Raw genomic sequence first — 22835 nt, 5'->3', positions numbered from 1 at the left:
CGCTATAGGCGACGTTAAGGTGCATTTTAGTGTTGTACGTAAACTTCCGCAGTCGACGACGACAAGCATTGTTGACATTCATATTGTCCAAATTTCAAGTGTGCTAAAACAGCTGATCACATAACTTTTCACTATTTGTGTTTATTATTCAAGAATCAAAATAGTTTTAATAATATCAACATATTGCCATTTGAAAGTATAAACTCAATCTCCCCCATTAAAACATAATTGAATATAATCTTCTAGGTTATTTAGACGAATTGAAATCTACCCAATCTGAGATCCTCACCCTGTCGTGGTCGACGACGGCATTTACGCACAAACGGAAACCCAGATTTATGAATATGATGTAACCGTTATATGAATTTTCCGTTAAAATTATCTTAGGTTATAACTAGTTGTAACCATATCCATGTTACAAACCACCCAATATTACAACCATTTGCAACCAGTTTACAAACCAACCAAGTGAGTTAGTTAATTCATTGTGTAGAATGATATTAGTTGTTTGATTCAACTGGTGTTGAACTAAATACTATCAGAATTCAGAACTGAATATTATTTATTGATTCATCAAACAATTTGAAGTGAGGACTGTTTTAACTCTCACCAGCGGGCAAAGATTTTCTTTTTGTTGGTGATGCCTAGATTTTATATTTTATTTTAATTTTATTTAAGTAAATGTATGAGTAATTATGTTTATTTAATGATATGTTACATTATAAAGAGTTTGTAATTAAGTTGAATATTCTAATTGGCAATTAGTTCCTATGAATTTAAGGACTCTTCATTGTGGATAGTAACTGTGGAACATTCCTAGAGTTGAAGACAGATATTGTAATTCAAATTTACAAATACCATTGCACAAACCGTAGTTGTAATGTTGCAAAAATTGTAAATCCAACTCATAATTAATTTCAAGTAATTGAGTTTATTTGAAATGAGTACACTTGATGGAAAACAAGGATATATAGCAAAAGAAAATACTTGATAAATTAATAAATAATTTCTATTAATTGAGGAAACATTTCATGGACGTGTATTCTGATGGCCCATCAAGTTTCAAGCGCACAATAACAATGCTTCTAAGAGATAATCAGAATAACTGAATTTTTAATCAGCAGCCATAATTTCAGCAAATATCTCCATCATTATAAGAATAGGCCTATCACTCTTTTGACTTTAGTTTTCTTTCATTTGTACATTAAAACTCATTTTATTCTTACTTAACCCTTACTTTCGAAGTTATTTGCTGGCAGTTATAATTATCACCCTCATCTTATCATTCATCATTTCATATAAGACTGCATGCTCTCTTATCATCTTTATTGATAAAACCTCTCCTTTATAACTTCATAAATATTCATTTCCACCATCAACTTCATTAAGAAATAGAAGTAGTTTCCTAAGTATCTTTTTTCATTCAAACTATAGTTTTAGTATATATTTTTTGTTAAACTGTATATGAGTCTTATTGTTGTGTTAAGGAAGCATATTTGGGTTATACCTATTGTTTCCGATGTAATATTATGAATAAATAATAATATTTGGAAAGGTCACTTTAAGGAAAAAGCATTTGTGAAGTAAAATATTTTTTTAGAAACATTATCTCTAGAATGTTTTACTGGGGTAGAATGTAAGAAAGATTGGGTGATTTGATTCTTGTTTGGGCAAACTTTCTGATAACAGACAGACAAAAGGAAGTTCAGACGTGACCCTCAACCTTGAACTGACCTTCATGAGATAAGCGCCATACCAACTGATGGCAGAAGGCAGGGCGCGAGTGAATTTTCTGAAGAACTCAGTGTCACTCTTTTTCGGATTCAAGTGGAACACTTCAGGCTCCAGAAGGTTCTCTCTCAAAGATCTGAGAAACCTGCAATTTTCCGCCTATTAAAGACAGCACACTTTTGTGTTATTGCACTGGTGGAGTCTGGGAACGGAACGGAGGAGCATCAGTAGGGTAAATTTAAGGAAAAAGAGGCACAAAATAAAGACAGCACACTGTTGTGGAACTGGGAACGGAACGGAGATTCGACAGTAGGGGGAATGGAGGGAGAGAGAGGCACAAATAAAGACAGTACATTGTTGTATTGGCGAACTGGAAACGGAACGTAGGAACGGCAGTAAGGGGAATGGAGGAAAAAGAGGCGCAAACGAAGACAGCACACTTTTGTGTTGGGAACGGAGAAACGGCAGTAGAGGAAATGGAGGGAAATCCATTGAGGAAAATGAGGCACAAATAAAGACAGCACACTGTTGTGTTGGGAAACTGGGAACAGAACGGGGGAACGGTAGTAGGGGGAATGGAGGGAAAAAGAGGACAAATAAAGACAGTACACTGTTGTGTTGGGAAACTGGGAACAGAACGGGGGAACGGAAGTAGGGGGAATGGTGGGGAAGAGGTACAAATGAAGACAGCAGACTGCTGTGGAACTGGGAACGGAACGGAGGAATGGCAGTAGGGTGAATGGAGGGGGAAAAGGCACAAATAGAGACAGTACACTGTTGTGTTGGGGAACTGGGAACGGAGCGGGGGAACGGCAGTAGGGGGAATGGTGGGAGAAGAGGTACAAATAAAGACAGCACACTGCTGTGGAACTGGGAACAGAACGGAGGAATGACATTAGGGGGAATGGAGGGGGAAAAGGCACAAATAGAGACAGCACACTGTTGTGTTGGGAAACTTGGAACGAAATGGAGGAAAAAAGTGAGGGAAACTCAGATACTAAAAAGGGGAAAAACGGTAAGGGAAATAGAAAAGAGCATAAGAATGGATGAAGGATGAATGAAGTAGAGACCAAGAGAGGGAGGAAATGGAGGAACGAAGCAAGTGGAAAAGAAAAACGTGGAATGAGAGAAGACCAACATTAAGGGGTGGTGAGGCAAATAGAGAAAAGAATTCAGGGTAGGAATGAAATAATTGAGAACAATTTTAGAAAGAGAATAATAAGAATCAGAGATGAATAACCTGTGGTACAGGAGGAATAATGTTCATTAATAGCAGGAACATGCAATCAGTTACATCTAATACAACCAAATTCTTCAATGTTGTATTGTAGTCCACTACGAATTAGCTTATCAATCAACTTATATTATACATTATTATATAATTACTTGAATTATCCCCCTTTCATATTATTTAGATGAATAATCAACTCATGCAATCAGTCAAGCTTGCACGATTTTATTTCCTTTTCAAACCCAACTTTCCAAAGTCAAAATATATTTATAAAGTTTAAATATATTTATTTTTACTTGGCGACATGGAATGTTATAATTTTAGCATGTAGTTTAAATTGCTCATAATCGACTATTGTTAAAACCCTTTATTCATTTCAGAATGAATACGTTAATCTGTGATATTGTTGTAAATATTTTAGCCATAGCATTTTATAAATATGGATAATAACTTAATATCTTTGTTTTGTTTTTTCTTATAATATTGTACTGTTGTTTATGAGAAACAATAAATTCTATTCTATTTAGTTGTTCAATGTTAGGACAATATTATATCATGCTACCCTCATCAAACATATTGAATACATCCAGTAAACTACTTATATTTTCCCCTTTTCTCAGCAAGCAATTCATAAATTTGGGATTTTACTTATGGATGCATCAATGTGTTGTATGATTATGACGATGATGGTCTTCAATCAGTCGATGATCAGAATGAAAATATCCCTCAATGCTAAAATTTGGATCTCGCGCAGTCATATCTATATAATTTATCTAACTTATCTAGTTTTAATATCCCTGGGGCACCAGGGAAGTCCCCATCATTACAATTATGATTTGCAATTTTTAAGGATAAATTATTATGACTGTGAAATGGGGCCATAAATAATGAAATTAGTAAGGAAATAAATAACTCACCTCACAGAAGACACTACAAGATTAGTAGCTCTCAGGAGCTGATCATTGTACCGAGAGTCCTCATTATTGGTGAACACTAGAAACGGGTTATAGTTTTATCGGCAATGGAGACCTGTCAGTGAGGTACATGTCAAACCAAGGCTTCGATATGTAACTGGTGTGGTTATTTTTGGCATCCTGGTCCTTCAGTTCCTTCTGCAGTCTCGCTCCGTCGTTCTTCTCGAAATCTCGCACAAGTCTCTCCGTTTTCGAGTAATCGTCCTCACTCAGAATCGGTTTCTGTGCCCTGAGGTAGCGGTTACAAGTGTCGCTCAGTTTTGGCACCGGTAGACGAGGAAGGGATTTTTGGAAGTGCAAAGTTGGCACTATGCTTTTCTGGATGTACTGGTCGTTCAGGTCTGATGGCCTGGAATCAAAAGGAAAAAGTTGAGCCCGGTTGCAAAGAAACCTGTTAGATTTCGATCATTATTAAATTCTTAGGCACGGTTCCCCAAATCCGGTTAAATTTGAACCGTAATTAATTCCACCAGAACCAATCACGATTGAAATTTAACCGGCTTTTGTGCAACCGGCACTAAGAGAATCAATGAAAGAAGACTTTTTAAAAAGAAGGCCTCTCTGATTGGCTCTCATGACATTTAATCTAGGTTGAAATTTAACAGGTTTTTGAGCAACCGAACCTAAATCAACAAAATTCTTCTTCATTATAATGTTGTCCTCTGTCCTTATCAAATTTTTATGGGGTCAGATTATTTATTATGCATACTAGACACATATTTTCCAAGTTGAATTCTGATAAAATGATATTTCATGGAATGAAATTATGTCAGTGATTGAACTTTAGAAACGTTCAGTAACAAGGTAGCCTAGGTTGACTGCAATTTATTACAAACTATTCTTACCCGACTTTATTTGATGAATTTCGATAGTTCTGGCAAGTTGCACAGCATAGGAGAGTCATCTGAAAATAGAAAAAGAATGCTTGTTACACATTTTTTCTTATTTCATTATTAACATTGTCAATAGCAAGTTATGCGCTCATATTATTAATGTCAGTTCATAGCAATTTTTCGCATTGGAATCATGGACAGAAAATCTATAACTTGGAAGTCTCAATAGTTCAATCATACAAAAATTATCTTAAATCATTCAATATTGAATAAACGAAGACAAAAGGTCGTTAATGTAAAACAGAAAGAGTGAATGTTTACACTACTTTATCCTTCTCCAGATATAAATATCCTTTGGCTCAACTCACACTTACGCGACTCAGGTCAAAAAGAGACTCGACTCTAGTCGAAAGCATTTGTTTTCAAATAGTGACAGTCGCGAAGACTAGAATCGATTGGTCTGAGTGTCACCATTAGGAAACACATGCTCTCGACTAGAGTCGAGTCTCTTCTCGACCTGAGTCGCGTAAGTGTGAGTTGAGCCTTAGACAGATTGAGTGGAATTCCCCCAAGAAGTCTGTGAATTGGGGAGAGTTCTCGAATGAGAAATAGAGTTACATTAGTTCTAGTTGCTGTTGCACAAAAGCCAGTTAAATTTTAATCGTGATCAATTTACGATAACCAATCAGAAAAGCCTTCATTTCTCAAAAATCCAACTCTGATTGGTCCTCCAATTAATCACGATTAAAATTTAACCGGATTTTGTGCAACCAGGACTTAGTTTTAGAGATGTAGTGATTAATTAATATTGATTGATAAATTCGTACCGGTATCTGATTGACCTTATACTCATAAAAAAATTGGCATCCGTGACATTAAACAATGTAACAGGAACTTGGCTACTAATTGCATTTTTAGAACTTGAGCATTGGCTACTGATCGCGGCACAACGCCAAAGATAATAGGCTATTATCGAGACTTCAAATTGAGTTAAAAATCTGTAAGAAATATAAGAAATAGATCAACTTACAATAAGATACCAATCAATGTATTGGAAATGAATGTGTTAAAATTTGAAAAAATACAAAATTATATGTTTCTTCTGGCAGCAGTTGATATAAGATTGAATAGCATAATATTATAACAAACCAAAACAAAATATAAACCAACCTTATTGGGATTTTTATACGAGATTCTCAGCGTAGACAACATTGTTTCTTCTTATTGTTTATCAACGGATTCCTGTAACAAAACACCACATAAGAGGGTAGGATTTATGCCAAAATAGAATCATAGAAAGCCAAATAAGTTTGTTTAGACCTCAAATAAGTAGGTTAAAATTCACACGATTGAACAAACTTATCAATTTCAAGAGTAAGTTTAGGACCTAAAGAAATCGTGTATTATTACTTCAACCGAGAAATATAAATTTAAATAAAGTGTATCCTAATATATTATTATTTTGATCTAACTTAACTCACAATCATAACCTAAAAAATTGTTTACTCTTCTGAATTTGTGTTTTTCAAAAAGCATTCATCTAAATGTTATGCATATGCTTACTTGTGCATAGATGAACGATGATGAAGCATATTATTCTGCATTACTAGCAAATAAAAAAACCCGGTTCTCAATCTGACATGCCAACAAACCAGGTTAAGTTGAACAAACGTTTTTGAGAATCATAAAAGCTTACCTTTATCAAGTACTATTTAATACTGAGGCGGATAGGCGGTTCTGAATTGAGCCTAGAAAATTGTCGTCTACATGGAACTAAAAGATTAATCAAAAATCGATCTATTCAGAACAAAATTATTAATAACTCAATGACGGCAACTACTTTATCAATTTTTATTCTGCTTTGAAAGTGACAGCTGATAACCAGCATAGATGCTATAGATAGAATAGATAGCCGACTTCATGAAATATTGCAGCCTAGACAACAAGTTCTTAGAGAGGTTGATAACCTGCAAGACTGGGTACGGGTGAGCCGACGACAATAAAATTATAATACTCGTTCCCGCTTGACGTTTTTAAGTAGCAAATATCAAGTTATCTTCAAAAAGTTGTTACATCTCTGTCAATTATTATTTGTATCGAAATAAACTTTAATTTAATTCCAATAACAATTTGTGCTTTTTTAAATAGAAAACATTAAAAAATCAGTTATTAAATTGAAAACTTACTTTCTTAATAGTTCGACATTGAAAGTTAGCCTACTTCAGTCTGATCACAGATGTAGCTTATTTTCTGGTTGCACTATTAGGCTGGCTACTAACAGTAGGACATGCATGACAAACATGAGTATACACACATGTCGTCATACATTGTTGTGAAATCATAGGGAACAAGCTTCAAACTATTTTTTGAGTTTAGCATTTTGTATCTTCGATTATTTTTCTTCACTACTACAAGTTGCATCAGAGAAACTTACTTATTTGAAAAAATCCCATACCTACATTGAATTGGTCGAGTAGAGGGGCAGGAGGGGGAAGTTCTCAAGTTTATCCTCCCACAAGTATAATAATTATCTGGTCTAGAGAGCAGCGGGCCTTCACAGTTGATAGCTTCTTTTCTAAAGGTCGATCACCTTCCGCACTCGATTTGAAATTCCTCGTTCCTGGCCATAAATTCTATTCTGTCGTGGGTTAACTTATTTCAGGAGTGTGGAAGTGTCGCTGAACCCAGAGATGGACTTCAACGAACCATCAGAACTTCAGAAAATATCGAAAGAGTGAGGCAGTCAGTTGTGTGTTCTCCCAGGCGTTCGGCTTGCAAACAAGCAGCTGCTATGGCAATTTCTGACTACACTGTACAACGAATTTTCCATGAAGACCTTCAACTTCATTCCTATAAATTGGCTGTTGTTCAAGAATATTGACTGAACGCGATTTTGTTGCCCGTCAAAATACACTTGATTTGCTGATTGACAACCTGCCTGAAGACGCGGTTATTTTTTTAGTGACAAGGCTCATTTCCGCATGCGATTTTTTTATGGAGTTATTTGGAGTCTCTGGTTTATGTTGATCAACAACGGACCATAGCACACCTCAAGAACAACATTAGCGACTCCATTGCCATGCCAACATACCAATTGATGTACTGCAACGAAATTTCAAAAATCGACTTCTTCAGTGTATGTGCAATGGGGGTCGCCATTGCTCTGATCTCATTTTCAAGACTGCATGGAAAAAATTGAGATATTGTATTCGCATATAAAAAAAAGATTGAAACAATATCTGAAGTACTTTTGTTTTTATTGACCTTTCAAATAGGTAAATTTCTCTGGCGCACTTTGTACATTTGTGGTTAAATTATTGATGTATATCATTATAATTTGTAATTTCCCAGTACCTACTCTATTCATTGTTATTGGTGGTATATTTTATGTATATTTTTATGAACCTCTCGCTCGCTCATGACAAAATATGCAAGAACATGTGTATGCATGATGAACTTGCATGTACACTCATGTCTATCATGCATGTCCTACCGTTAGTGGCCATCCTTATTTCCATGTTCTAAGGCCCATGTTATACAGGAGAAAATGCTCACAATTCAGGGCAATTCATGGAATATTAAGTAATTATTATAATATCTTAATAACCATTGGCTAAAAATCGACTCTAATGTGGTAGGATTGCTGAATACCCTTATGGCAGACTTTACAACACTCATTACAACTTCAAGACACTGTATCCTACTGTACAATGATACTCAACTAGGCTTATAATAGTGAATTCGTTATAATTTGAAACGGATAATATACCAAACCTCAGCAATTTAAAACTTATGATTTTTCTTAAGCTGCTTACATACTTAAGCGCCACTCATCTCACGAACTTTTCTCAATCCATGTATTAAGATGGTAAAAATAAGGGCGATACCATATAAGGCGTTTGTGCGCCAGACGAGTATGCAGAGCAAGAAGCTTTCCGATTGGCTGACTATCAGCTGATTCCCGAACGCCAACCCAATCAGCCATTTGGATAGTCGGAGAGCTTCCTGCCCAGTATACTCGTCTAAAAACGCGCAATAATATTGTTTCAATCTTGTGCATGTAATTGAATGGTGGCAATCATGGTGGAGCGGTTTTTTGACTCATTAAAATACATGCATTATACATTAAACACTCTCAGGCTTGAAGCTAATTTTAACGCTCCACTATGTTTTCACCCCGTCTATAAGCATCTTTAGATGCTATCTCAACTGAAGCACAGAGGAAAGAAACACTACTAGAGACACTGTATGCTTATTCCGTGACTGAAGTAACTTGATGATCTGAGACAGTCCAATTCACCTATTTGGTCCAGTAATCAGCTTACAAAATCTCTTCAGTTTTAAATAATTGTGGAGATGAGAAGCTACCAACGAGAAAAGATAGTACAATATGCTATCTTTTCTCCATGCATACTATAGCAATAGCATGATATACTGAGTGATTCAAAAAGGACTTTACAACTTTGGAAATTAATATAAATCTTATTAAACAAGGTACAGAACTGGGTTTGGTGTTGTTTCATAGAAAAACACTCCAAGTTTTGACTTGCGTAGTCTGCTAGTGCCTGGTCGCGCCGCACAAGCGCTAGCGGCAGTTACGTCAAAGATGGCTGCCTTCACTGGACCCGAACGTGCTAGCGTTGTGTTTTGGTTTGAAAATCAGCATAGTGTACTTTGCAAAAATTTTTGATACCACAGATCGATGAGGATGACCGAAATGCTTTCTTTATGCAAGATGGCGCACCACTACACTATCTGATGACGTCCGGGATTTTCTTAATTACCGCTTTCCAAATCAGTGAATTGGCCGTTATGCGCCAATTGCATGGCCCCTCGTTCCCCAGACTAACACCGCTGGATTTTTTCTTGTGGGGTTTCATAAAAGATATGGTGTATGTACCTCCTTTGCCAGCCACTCTACCTGAACATAGAGCAAGAATTTGCGCTGCTGTTGAGCAAGTTACACCTGAAATGCTAGTGCGAGTCTGGGAAGAGATCGACTATCGATGGGATGTCTGCAGGATAACCAACGGAAGTCACATAGAGAATCTTTAGTTCAAGGTAAAGAAACTTGAAGTGTTTTCCTTTAAAACATGAAAACCAGCTCTGTACCTTGTTTAAAAAGATTTATATGAATTTTCAAAGTTGTAGAGTCCTATTTGAATCACTTGGTATTATCTTTTCTCTATGATATTACCAACAGAAATTGTACTTAATACAGAATCAAAAATCTCACACATTCTCACTGAAATGCTCCTGTAGTACTATGAAGGTGGTGGATACATTGATACAACTGAAACGTGTAAAACCGGTTTATATTTAAATTCAACAGAGATAAAAGAAACAATTCAACTTCCAAGTCAATGAAACACTGCAATCAGTTTTAAGCACGGATTAGCACAGTATCTCCTGACTTTACACAATTTTGATTATGCCGCTGCAATGAGCGATTAAGAATACAAAACTATAAATTAAGACTGATAACAACTTATTAGTACAAAAAAGATTACAATAATAACAATATCTCTACAACTATTATCATTATATCAAGCGAAATTAACTTCATGTGATGTTATATTCATGATGATGAGAATCTGTTAATCTTTCAAAATTTTTACAAGACTTACACATAGACTTATAACCATCACTTTGCATTGCACTTGAATATATCTCCAGCAAAACTCATATAACATCTACCGGTTTCATTCTATAACATCGTAATATACATACTAGAATCGACACAAGTCATGTCACCCACTCTACTATGGCTTTTCTGAGAGTAGTAAATATACAAAATGTACGAAACACTATTATAAACATTACTGAAAATACAAATTTCATTATCGTCCTCCTTAGTTACTGTATTTCAAACGCGCGCCGCATCACTCCACTACAACCCTCCTCAAATTAAACTACATTTGAAAACAAAAACATTGTCAAACAAATGTTGTAGCTTCAAAACATCGTCGTCGCTCCATTCAGCAAATTTATCTCGTCAAATACAAATAACTGGTAACTTATATTATAGTCGATGATCTACAGATTTCATTATCGTCTCACATGCCGTTGAGCTTGAATTCTACATACACTTTTCATTTTGGTACAATAAACATAGCAATCACAAGTGAAGAAAACAATCCTCACAAGAACTGATTGGCAAGAAACGATGTGATCCGATAAAAACAGTCCTGGATGGGATATTAACAATGTAGGACTAGTGTCAATTACAGTTACTGTATTTTTGTATTCATCTTATACAGTAACTGTAGTGTCAATGATAGTGTTCACCCCACAATGGCTGCTGCTTTTTTTCTGCAGCTGACTGCTCCAATTGCGCTCGCAGTGCATCTGTGGAATACCACCACTCCAAACAAACAACAGTAGCACAGTTGTTGACGAATTTCATAGCTGGTCTATGAACTCACTCATTAGATTAAACTTTCAGTTGGTTGATGATTTCATAGCTCGTCTATGAACTCACTCATTACATTATACTCTTATTTGGTTCATGAACTGACTCATAGCAGTCAATGAAACGTATAATAGTTGGTATATTAATTGAATCACAATTTGTCTATGAACTGACTCATATTAATCAATTCATAGTAGCACAGAGTATTCAAACCGTTAATGACATATTTCATAGTTGGTCTACGAATTGAATCATGATTTGTCTATGAACTGACTCATATTAATCAATTCATAGTAGCACAGAGTATTCAAACCGCTAATGACACATTTCATAGTTGGTTTACGAATTAAATCATGATTTGTCTAAGAACTGACTTATACGTGTCAATTCATAGAAGCACATAGTATTCTTAATAACACATTTCATAGTTGTTCTATGAATTCAATCATTTGTCTATGAACTGACATATTATTCAATTCATAGAAACACACATATTGAGACATTTCATAGTTGGTCTATGAATTGACTCACGATTTTTCTATGAACTGACTCTTGTAAATCAATTCATAGAAGCAAACAGTATTCACACAGCTGCACAGTTATTGACTAACACATTTCATAGAGTTGATCTATGAATTGACTGTAAACTAATTCGTAGTTGGTCTATAAACCATAGTATCAGTTTATTATTTGGATCGGCACACTTGTTCACTTTCCGAGTCACTATCGGTGAATTCACCATGATTGAGGATTGTTTTTACACTAACTATTAATAGAAATACAGTTTGCGATGAGAATACGCCGCTCAGTCTCCAGGATGCTCAGGACAGGATCTGTTCACTTCGAACCACCTGTCAATGCAACTGAAACAGAAAACATTCAATTAGATAGGTAATGACAGAGACAAAAAATATAGACAAGAGACAAGAAATAATCTTACGCTTATCCTTTATCTATGGTAATAACTAGATTGAATGTACAGTGAAACACAAAGTAACAATCAATACAAAGAGGCCCGTATTCTCAGGGTTGTTTCCACAGTGGAATCGTAAGTGTGTGATCACATTGAATGCGTGTAAGTGCGCGCTTGATTATGTATGACCAAGCTTGCAGATGAGAAAAAAATCTGGAAAGAGCAATAGGGACACTCACACTGAACGCTTGCACTTGCGTACAGTGTGAGCAGCTACATGCAAGTCACAACGTACTTCAAATTTTGTTTTTCGGTTTATGCATGCACCTTACACTTACACTCGACTTCCACTATACACATTGTGGATATATGATCACAATATTAAAGTGGGTATTCTTCTAGTATATGGATATAGATATGCTGTGGACGCACGACAGTGTTGAATGCCTCCTATTTGGATAACATATCATATCCATACTGGGGACGCACAACAGTGTTGAAAACCCGTGCATGGTTGACTTTCAGCTCAGGAATTAAGAATCCCACACAAGGTGGGCTTAGCTTGTTGATCTCGTATCTGTGCGTAAATGCATTCTGGTCTAATGCATTTAATTTATGGAAAAAAGAATGAATCACTTAATGGCAAATTAAACTTGATGTTGATCAGATGACATTCCGTTTAAACTGGCACTGTGCAATAGGCCAGTGCAATAGCAGTTCAAGTATATTTTCTTCGATCTCAAAATTTAAGTAGTTTAATTCTTTCATCTAGTGTTTTTAAAGTTTTTCCATGTTCTTACGAAAGTTTTATTATCAATCTATCCAAATTTAAAATTGTTTGTTTCATTCTAATTCATATTTTCAAATTGAAATGGACATAACCTATGTACAATATTTGGACAATTTGAAACTAAATTAGGAAATTGAAGAAGTTTTGGACAATAGCCTGTTTTTTACTTTCCTTGCCCTACTACACCTAGGTAAGGAAAGTATTGCTTTCCAAAAAAATTAAGGTACCCCAATTTCAAGTTTTCTATACGTTTCAAGGTCCCCTGAGTCCAAAAACATGATTTTTGGGTATTGGTCTGTGTGTGTGTATGTGTGTGTGTATGTGTGTGTGTGTGTGTATGTCTGTGAACACGATAACTCCATTCCTAATTAACCGATCGACTTGAAATTTTAAACTTAAGGTCCCTATACCATGAGGACCCGACAATAAGAAATTCAATTCAAGATGGCGGAAAAAATGGCGGATAATTACTAAAAAACCATGTTTTTCTCGTTTTTCTCGAAAATGGCTCTAACGATTTTCTTCAAATTTATATCATGGATAGCTATTTATAAGCCCTATCAACTAGCATAAGTCTCATTTCTGGGAAAATTTCAGGAGCTCCGTAATACTCTTGAGAAAAATGACTAAAAAACCATGTTTTTCACGGTTTTCTCGAAAACGGCTCCAACGATTTTCTTCAAATTTATACCATGGATAGCTATTTTAAAGCCCTATCAACTGGCATAAGTTTCATTTCTGGGAAAATTTCAGGAGCTCCGTAATATTCTTGACAAAAATGGCGGATAATGACTAAAAATCCATGTTTTTCACCGTTTTCTCAAAAACTGCTCTAACGATTTACTTCAAATTCATACCATGGATAGATATTCATAAGCACTATCAACTGGCATGAGTCTCATTTCTGGGAAAATTCCATGAACTCCGTAATATTCTTGAGAAAAATGGCGGATAATGACCAAAAACCAGGATTTTCACGGTTTTCTCGAAAACGGCTTTAACGATTTTCTTCAAATTCAAGCCATGGGTAGCTTGGTAGCTACCCATGTAGCTACCAAATTCATGCCATGGTAGCTATTCATAAGTCCTATCAAATGACATGAGTTTTTTCCTTGGAAAATTGCAGGAGCTCCGTAATATTCTTGAGAAAAATGGCGGATAATTACTAAAAAATCATGTTTTTCACGATTTTTTCAAAATAACTTGACCGATTTTTTTCAAATTCATACTCTGTATAGTTATTTATCAGCTCTATTAACTTGCATGAGTCTCCTTTCTGGGAAACTAATGGGGGGTCCACCCCATCCTTGAGAAATGGACTTTGTAACCTCCTTCTCGTGCATGAGGTAGGTAGGTAGAGCAGTTCATAAAAAGAACACATAGTCGAGATATTTCATCTGTAGAACAGCTGTTTCGACGACTTTCAAAAAAATGACGACTAAAAAAATCATTGAATTTCACAATTTACACAAAGGAAAAAGTACTCTGAAAACAATTATATATACACATATACAAAATTCTGATCGTAGTTTCGAATATGAGCAAGGAAAGTTGTGTGAGTGTACCACACCAGATTTTTTCTTTTCCGATCATTGTATTGTTTGTGCTAACCTAATAAATAAATATCTACAGTTTAAACCATCAGCTGCCTAAATTAAAACACATTGTAGTGAATGAGATCACAGCTTGATTTGATCCTAGAACAATTTGAACTTGGTTTCAGCTGCTATTGAGCATAAGGGCCAATGTTTTATGTTTCATACAAAATATAATAATGTTTATGTTTCATACAAAACATATAAGTCAAAGTTTGGACGGTACTGGAACAAATGGCCACTTAAACTTGGACATTATAAACATGTTGATCAGAGCCAAAGTTAGTAACTGGCTGTTGATCAGTGCGACTATAGCTTGTTTGAATTCAGGATTAATTTAAACTTGGTTTAAACTGATATTAAGCATACTAGCCAAAGAGTACATTTCATGCAAAAATTTGTTCAAAAATAGTTTTCATAATATTTTATCTTTCGATAATGTTAACGCTAATGACATCAGCATCTCATAGAAACCGTCAATATGATTGTCAAATATTATGGTATCGATAGAGAACTCAAAATTATAATTCAACATCAACATTATTTTACGTTTTCATTCAAATGTCTATGATGTAAGAAAAATTTACTCTTAGTCTGGAAAGCAACAGTTAGGTAGTATAAAACAAAGATACATTTATGTCGTTCGTCAGTGACGTATTAGTGACTAATGTCGTCAGTGAAGAATGTCATTGCAATGAAAATTTTATGTCATGTTAAAATATGATTCACTAATTAAAGATATACCGTATTAGTAAAGATAAACAGGGCAAATAGAAATGTCTAATGAGATACCGATTTCTAGAATTCAAGCTATGAGAATAAACCTCTGGAATCTATATTTATTTATTAAAATTACGGGTTTCAATTCTATCAAAGCTGATTCACACATATCAGTATCAAAGTACTTCCCCGGTACAGTGAGAATATAATTTCCGTAAGTTTCTGATGAAACTGCTCATACTCTTTTGGCCACATCGAGTGGAAATAGTCCCATTCTAACTCATGGAAATTATATATTTTCACTGTACCGGTCTCTGATAGGTACTGTGTAGTAATATGGTTTTCCACAGAAATCAATATAGCTTTCAAATTATATTACTATTCATCATAGTTATATGTAGGAATCTGCCTTCAACATCTGTCAAAACTTTTAGAGCAATTATGGAAAAATGAAGAAATAATTATATTAATGCACATTAAATATTATTCGACGTTGGTACATCGTAAAAGTTGGTTACTTTGGTATAACTTTGACATTTTTGTACATTTCAATGTTAATCAAGTTTATACCAGCGATCTCAACAAGGAACTCAGTTTAAATCTATCAACCCGAGTACCACTAAAATCTGACGTTTTTGTTATGAGTATTTAGTAAACTTAATTACGTTTTTGTTTATACGACCGAGAAAGAATACCATTGATTCTTATGAGAGTGTTTACAGATTTGCAGTCTGCCAATGCCTGAACACTTGCATAAGAATCAATGTCTTATTGAACCCGACATTCACCACATTTAGTCAAATTCCTAGGCTTCAACATACAAAGTAATATGAAGTGGAAGAGTCATGTTGATTGCACTATCCCAAAAGTCACAAGGGGTATTTTTATGCTCAAGAGACTGAAGGAAATAGTCTCTCAAAAAATCCTAATTACTGTTTACTATAGCTATGTACACTCTCATCTTTCCTATGGTACGTTATTATGGGGAAACTACAATGATGCTAATTCTTTGTTTATTTTACAAAAGAGGGCAATAAGAAATATATGTAAAGTACCACCCCTTACGCATTGCAAACCTCTTTTCATTGAGCTTAGAATTATGTGTTTACCCTGTATTTTTATATTTCAATGTTTATTGTTCGTAAAAACTAATGTTATGTCCTTTTCCAGTCATTCTGAAATTCATTCCCACAATACCAGAAGTAAATTGAACCTGAGAAATGAATACTGTCGGTACAAATCCAGTCATGTGAGTTTTAGGGCGTGTGCAATTCGATTCTTTAACCAATTACCATTAAACATTAGAGACTTGGCTGTGGAAGATTTCAAATTAAGAATTAAAGATTTTCTAATTAAAAACTGTTTTTACAATCTGGATGAATATTTTAGCTTTAATATGAAAAATGTTTAAATTGTGATGAAATTGTGATATTATGTACATGTATAACAATGATTGTATTTTTATGACGTGGCCTATACTTGTTTTATACTTGTCGTTGGCAATAAATGGATTTGATTTGATTTGAATACCATTGATTATTATGAGAGTGTTTACAGATTTGCAGTCTGCCAATGCCTGAACACTTGCATAAGAATCAAAGAAATTCTTTCTCGGACGTTGGCCGAGTCCCATAAACGAAAACATAAGGCTAGGCACACACCAGTTAGTCAAGACAAGACAAGACATGTCAGACACAATACTTCACATTGCTGCTTATGACGCAACACACACTGATTATTAGTCATCGCAATTAGACATGTCTTCATAAGAAATTATGTAAAGTATTGTGACTGAACGTGTCTGTTCATGTCTTGACTAACTGGTGTGTGCCTAGCAGGGGCGCCATTTAGGGGGGTGGGGGCAGGGGAGTCCTAGGCCCCCCCAAGGATTAGATAAATAATGAAAATGCGGGTCTATCTACACGAATCCTTAGAATCTCACACTGATTTAATACTTCTTTTAAACAGCAGTAGTAAAATTCCTTCTACAGTATCAACAATGTAACAAAATTGCCTTGAAAGTATGGATACGGATAGAATAGAACAGAATAGAATGACTGCCTTTATTTTATACCTGGGAGGGCGGAGTTAGGGCGCAGTCGGCCCTCTCTTACACTTAACCCTCAAAGAATACGGAGTAATAAAGATTATATTTTTCTCTGTGGTATAGTTGAAGGTTGAATAAAGAATTGGTACAATTATTGATGAGGGCACAATAAGTGAGTTATTGCATAAATTTCGTGAGAATTAACAAGTTGCAAGATGACAGTGAAAGCAAAAGAAAGGGCACAATCAGACAATCAAAAATGTATGTACACAGAGTTCGTGAGAATTATGGGAACAGCTTAATGTTTCTTTAGCTTTCTAACTAAAAGTTATTTCCCAATTAGAATACGATCCCCAATGAATTTTTTGAAATTGTCATTGTAAAAGAAAAATTATATGTTTCCATGATTCTTAAGAAATCTGTTTCAGTGTATTCCTACTTTAGGGTCTCTCTTTAAGCTTATATTTCTAATAGATATTTCATGATTTAGTAACTAATAATGTATATGTTTGTATTGATACTTCAACCACATTTGTATAAGACTGGAAAAATGAAGCATATAATAACATCTTCGAATGTAAAATTTATGGGGGAAAACCTAGGACCCTCTATCCTTTCTTTGGGGTATTCCTTCCCCCCCCTTCATAACACATGGTTTTTGCCCCCCCTAGCAGTTTGGTGAAATGGCGCCACTGGTGCCTAGCCTAACTATGGCCGTAATATTGTCGGGACCAAATATTTCTTATCCCAGATTCTATTCTACTATTAGCATGTATTATATGCCATAGAGAAAATATAATATAAAGCTAACTACTAACGGTAGGACACGCATGTTTATCATACAAGTCCTGTCGTTAGTGGCCAATCTAAGGAGTTGAGATATTTCATGGTATAGGGCGCTTATGTTCCAAATTTCACTGATACCCCAGACCGATTATTGTCGATTACTGTTTTAGCCGGTTGGAAGAGTATTAGAGTATTAACGGCACAGTATGAGAGACCACCAACAACATATATAGCTTCAGGATAATATCTATGAAGACACTCGGCTTGGCGTAAACGTGAAATTTACGCCCCCTATACCATGATATATCTTCACAAGCTGCGTACAGACTTAAGCGCCACTAATACACGCATTTCACTTTCATCAGCTGATGCTACCACGATTATTATCTGTACTTTACTGTCTCTTTTCTGTATAGGGTTACTTGTAATATAAATAGGAATAAAAATCTCAGTACTCTTTTTACTTTCCTCGCCCTATTACCATAGGTAATGAAAGTATTGCTTTCCGAAAAAAATTAGGGTACCCCAATTTCTATAAGTTTCAAGGTCCCCTGAGTCCAAAAAAGTGGTTTCTGGGTATTGGTCTGTGTGTGTGTGTGTGTGTGTGTGTGTGTGTGTGTGTGTGTGTGTGTGTGTGTGTATATGAGTGTATGTGCGTCTCTGTGTGTGTGTGTGTGTGTGTGTGTGTGTGTGTGTGTGTGTGTATATATGAGTGTATGTGCGTCTGTGTGTGTGTGTGTGTGTGTGTGTGTGTGTGTGTGTGTGGTGTGTGTGTGTGTATGTGTGTGTGTGTGTGTGTGTGTGTGTGTGTGTGTATGTGTGTATGTGCGTCTGTGTACACGATATCTCATCTCCCAATAAACGGAATGACTAGAAATTTGGAACTTAAGGTCCTTTCCCTATAAGGATCCGACACGAACAATTTCGATCAAATTCAATTAAAGATGGCGGCTAAAATAGCGAAAATGTTGTCAAAAACAGGGTTTTTCGCGATTTTCTCGAAAATGGCTCCAACGATTTTGATCAAATTCATACCTAAAATAGTCATTGATAAGCTATATCAAGTGCCACTAGTTCCATATCTGAAAAAATTTCAGGAGCTCCGCCCCATCTATGCAAAGTTTGATTTTAGATTTCCAATTATCAGGTCTCAGATATAATTTAAACGAAAAATTTCGAGTGGAAAAGATTGAGCATGAAAATCTCTTCAATTAAATGTTCAGTAACATTTTCACCTAAAATTGAAAATAAGCTTGAAATTTGAGAAAATGTGATTATTCAATTGCAAAATGTTGATTCTATCAAATCATTCACTATTAAGAGATAGCAGATCTCGTTTGTATCCAGCGTTTTTGTCCTATCACCAGCTGGCTCATATCTTTGAATAGTAGACTTGAGATGCGTGGGAACACTAGCGTCAGGTGATCAATTTTCATAACGGCAAGGAAAGTTGTGTGAGTGCGCCACACCAGATTTTTTGAATTATTATTTTATCACATGTTTCAACATTGATGCCATTTTCAAAGTGATATGAAGTCGAAAATCATATCACTTGAAAATGGCAAGAATGTTGAAACATGTTGTAATAAAATAATTAAAAAAAAGGTACTGAGATTTTAATTTTTATTTCTGTACTTTACTGTTTCTGTACAAATACATATAATAATTATATTATAATTATTATAGTCAGCTTGTGTTCGAGGTGCTCAAGTCTGCACGCAGCTTTATGCTATCTTTTCTCTATTATAATACTATTAGAAATACAGAGAACAAGTTTTGTAAAGGTTTGTTCAGAGCTTTTTCAAAAAAATGTACCTTTTGTGATAGATGCAAAGACACGGAAGCCTGGCAATTGTATCTCCTTGCAGTAGCTCTTCCAAACAGATAACACACTCTCCTTTGTCGTCCGTCAGAACATCCTCTGCAAAAATAGTCATTAATTTTATTATTTATTTAGAAAATATGTGAATCACAAACAAGAATGAAGTAAAATTACAGGAAATCAACGAACCGTGAAATGCTACCATCATGAGTGACTTCGATTGGTGTGACATTCAATGTTCTGAGAGTTTATTGAATGTAATCATTCTATTATATTCTGTTTTTGATAAAATCAAATTCAAAATTTCTAGTTTATTTATTTCTGGACTGAAAAGTGGACTCAAATCAATTCAAGTGGATAGCATAACCTATAATTTCAATTCATTCATAACTCTACCTTCATTGTATTAACAATGGCATAACCTATTGATGGCATAACCTATAATTTTAATTCATTCATAACTCTACCTTCATTGTATTATCATTCATCCCATCATCATCACCTAGGCTTAAAATACTTCTAGAAAGTCGCCTTTGTAAAATAATAAATAATAATAATAATAATGAAATGTTCATATTCCTCTAGAAATATAGCAAACATATCAGAGACCCCAAGATGTCAATAACATTGACATGACAACAACCTTACAATTAACAATATTAATAACATTGACATTGACATTAACAAAATAAAAATAATGGCAGCCAATCCTATTGAAACTATAATATAGACATATTATGTCTCATTTCAAGTATAATTATGTGAATGCCACTTTATAAATGCTTGATACTTAATTTTATTGATATTGGTTCTTAATAATAAATATTTGATATAATAATAAATTATTATTATTTTGAAAGTAATGAAATGTAGATTTCAGTAATTAGAGTACAAATTAAAAGAAGTTAACAGTTAGAGAAATGTTATTTCTCAGCACAAGGAGTATTTGGTGATAGCACAGGCATTCTATTGGTTTCAATTGAATTGTTCTTCGTTCATTCCTAGAAGACTCAATAGCGCAGGTAGGCAGGGCATGTGTGCCTGCGCGTGGGAGAGCGAGGGACAGCTTGATCCTTCAGGGATCACGGCTGCTTGGACAGACTATAGTGAGCTAACTAAGTAGCTGTAGATTCATCACAAAATAAATTTTCAACAGTTTTAGCATCGAATTAGACAAGTAGATCTGGTTTAATTCTCCTTAGATAAACAATAATGGAGCTTTATAAAATTAATAGAATAACATGATATAATTCTCAGGGTCTCCCACGACATGTGAGTGGAAGTATACTATTTCGTTGTGATAACTATTTGAGATAAATTTGGAAATTTTCTGCTACAGCTACTATTTATCTGATAAGAGAAAACCCTTGTGCTTTCCCACAAAAGGAACCAAAAACTACAGGATGTTTAAAGAACACTATTGATGCAAACATTGGCAATTTACAACATGAAACTATAAATTACAGATGGAATTAAATAGAGAATGCATTTATTCAAATGCTAATTAATATATAATTATTATTTAACGAAAATCCTAAATAAATGCTGTAAATGTCTTCTGCTACTGCAGATATTGACAACAGTTGTCAATGTCTGCAGTAGCAGAAGTCTTCGGGGTGATTTACAGCATTTATTTAGGATTTTCGTTAAATAATAATTAAACTATAAATAATTTAGAAATGTTCAAGTGAATACTTAATACAAACCATTATAAATCAGTCTGGGTTTTGTTAGGCACATCACTAGGTGGCATTCTATGTCGTCAGGCAGCACAAATTTCGAGCACACTGGACATTTTATACCTGCAAAAAAGAAAATATAAACTAAATAAATAACAACATTAATCATAATGAACATACCATGCCATACAACATGAATAATACAATTTTTATACAGGGAATTTATTATTAGGGTATCATTATTATTTATTTGTATTAATTCAGATTATACTATCTCATTTTTGTATGCTAAGCGAATTCCTGATTTTATTTTCAATGATAAGATTGTTTACCTCTCTTCTATATTCTTTCATCCTCACCATAATTAACACCTTAAACTTCTTTCAATCATCTTTCTATTTTTTCATCAATTCATTTTCCTCATTATCATTCTTGATTAGCTTTTAATTACATATTGAATCACAAGGATTATTTTCATTTCAAGTTTTATTCATGAATTTTGAGTTTGAATCATGCATCTTTGAATAGCTACTTAAGTATCAAATATTTTGTACTATATGATTTACTTTTGTTGGCTACAGTCAAGTGATGTTGCAACTCATTCCTGCACACAGGCTTCGGCCCATGAATGGAATTATTATGAATTTTTATTTGTTTATAAATTTACTGTATCTGTGAAATAAATAAATAAAAAGAATGAAATAAGATATGCTCCTGTTTGCAGACAAAGTTCATTCTTTAGCAAGCAGTATTGTATTCATTTACTGTACACTACGAATTTTTATTGAATTCCATATTTGATATTTGTTATTCTGTTATGTAGCCTACTTGTAATTGAATAAAGATTTATTTATTTAATTTATACAATCATTTTTAGAAGATTAATACAGATAGCATAATTTTTCAATAATTAACTGGCCAATAAAACGAATAGGTACTATTAAAAGGTTTTCTTTACTTTGAGAGTTGTTATAACCTTTTAAAACCACAACAATACATCATAATGATCCATCCATCAAATTTTAGCATTGTGAATGAAGGTATTCTTCAATATAGCCTACTGTGTAATCATTCAACTTGAACGTGATAAAGTGGCATATAATGTCAAGATTTCCTCTATTATCAAATCAAGTCATTTATTTTTACTTTGCTCTAAGCACTTGAGTAAGATGCAAATTTTTACAAAAATATGTCATTATATGCATTTTATAAAATGATATATACTATATTTATATTACTTTAATAAATATCTATGAATTCATGTTATTTTATAGATATGATATATCCTTTATTATATTACTT

The 22835-nt window shown here is 34.4% G+C and overlaps 2 protein-coding genes across 2 annotated transcripts in view; both read right to left on the bottom strand.

The window, feature by feature from the left end:
* The window catches only part of LOC111050267 (carnitine O-palmitoyltransferase 2, mitochondrial), a 44514-nt gene extending 37829 nt beyond the window's left edge, over positions 1 to 6685 (bottom strand). Inside the window, 6 exon segments of the mRNA XM_039429380.1 lie at positions 1735 to 1876; positions 3880 to 3974; positions 3976 to 4285; positions 4782 to 4840; positions 5940 to 6011; positions 6466 to 6685. Of these exon segments, the coding sequence (XP_039285314.1) occupies positions 1735 to 1876; positions 3880 to 3974; positions 3976 to 4285; positions 4782 to 4840; positions 5940 to 5981 (648 nt within the window). The 5' untranslated portion in view covers positions 5982 to 6011; positions 6466 to 6685.
* A 3381-nt stretch (positions 6686 to 10066) lies between these two features.
* The window catches only part of LOC111050266 (E3 ubiquitin-protein ligase znrf2), a 69563-nt gene continuing 56794 nt past the window's right edge, over positions 10067 to 22835 (bottom strand). The window contains exons 2-4 of the mRNA XM_022336562.2: positions 21561 to 21656; positions 19848 to 19953; positions 10067 to 12044 (exon numbers count right to left, since the gene is read on the bottom strand). Of these exons, the coding sequence (XP_022192254.1) occupies positions 11987 to 12044; positions 19848 to 19953; positions 21561 to 21656 (260 nt within the window). The 3' untranslated portion in view covers positions 10067 to 11986. The remainder of the gene's footprint in view (positions 12045 to 19847; positions 19954 to 21560; positions 21657 to 22835) is intronic.

The sequence above is a fragment of the Nilaparvata lugens genome, chromosome 5 (genome assembly GCF_014356525.2).
Source record: "Nilaparvata lugens isolate BPH chromosome 5, ASM1435652v1, whole genome shotgun sequence".
Taxonomy (NCBI): domain Eukaryota; kingdom Metazoa; phylum Arthropoda; class Insecta; order Hemiptera; family Delphacidae; genus Nilaparvata; species Nilaparvata lugens.
Note: the sequence above shows the minus strand (reverse complement) of the source record. Positions and strands in the feature narration are given on the sequence as shown.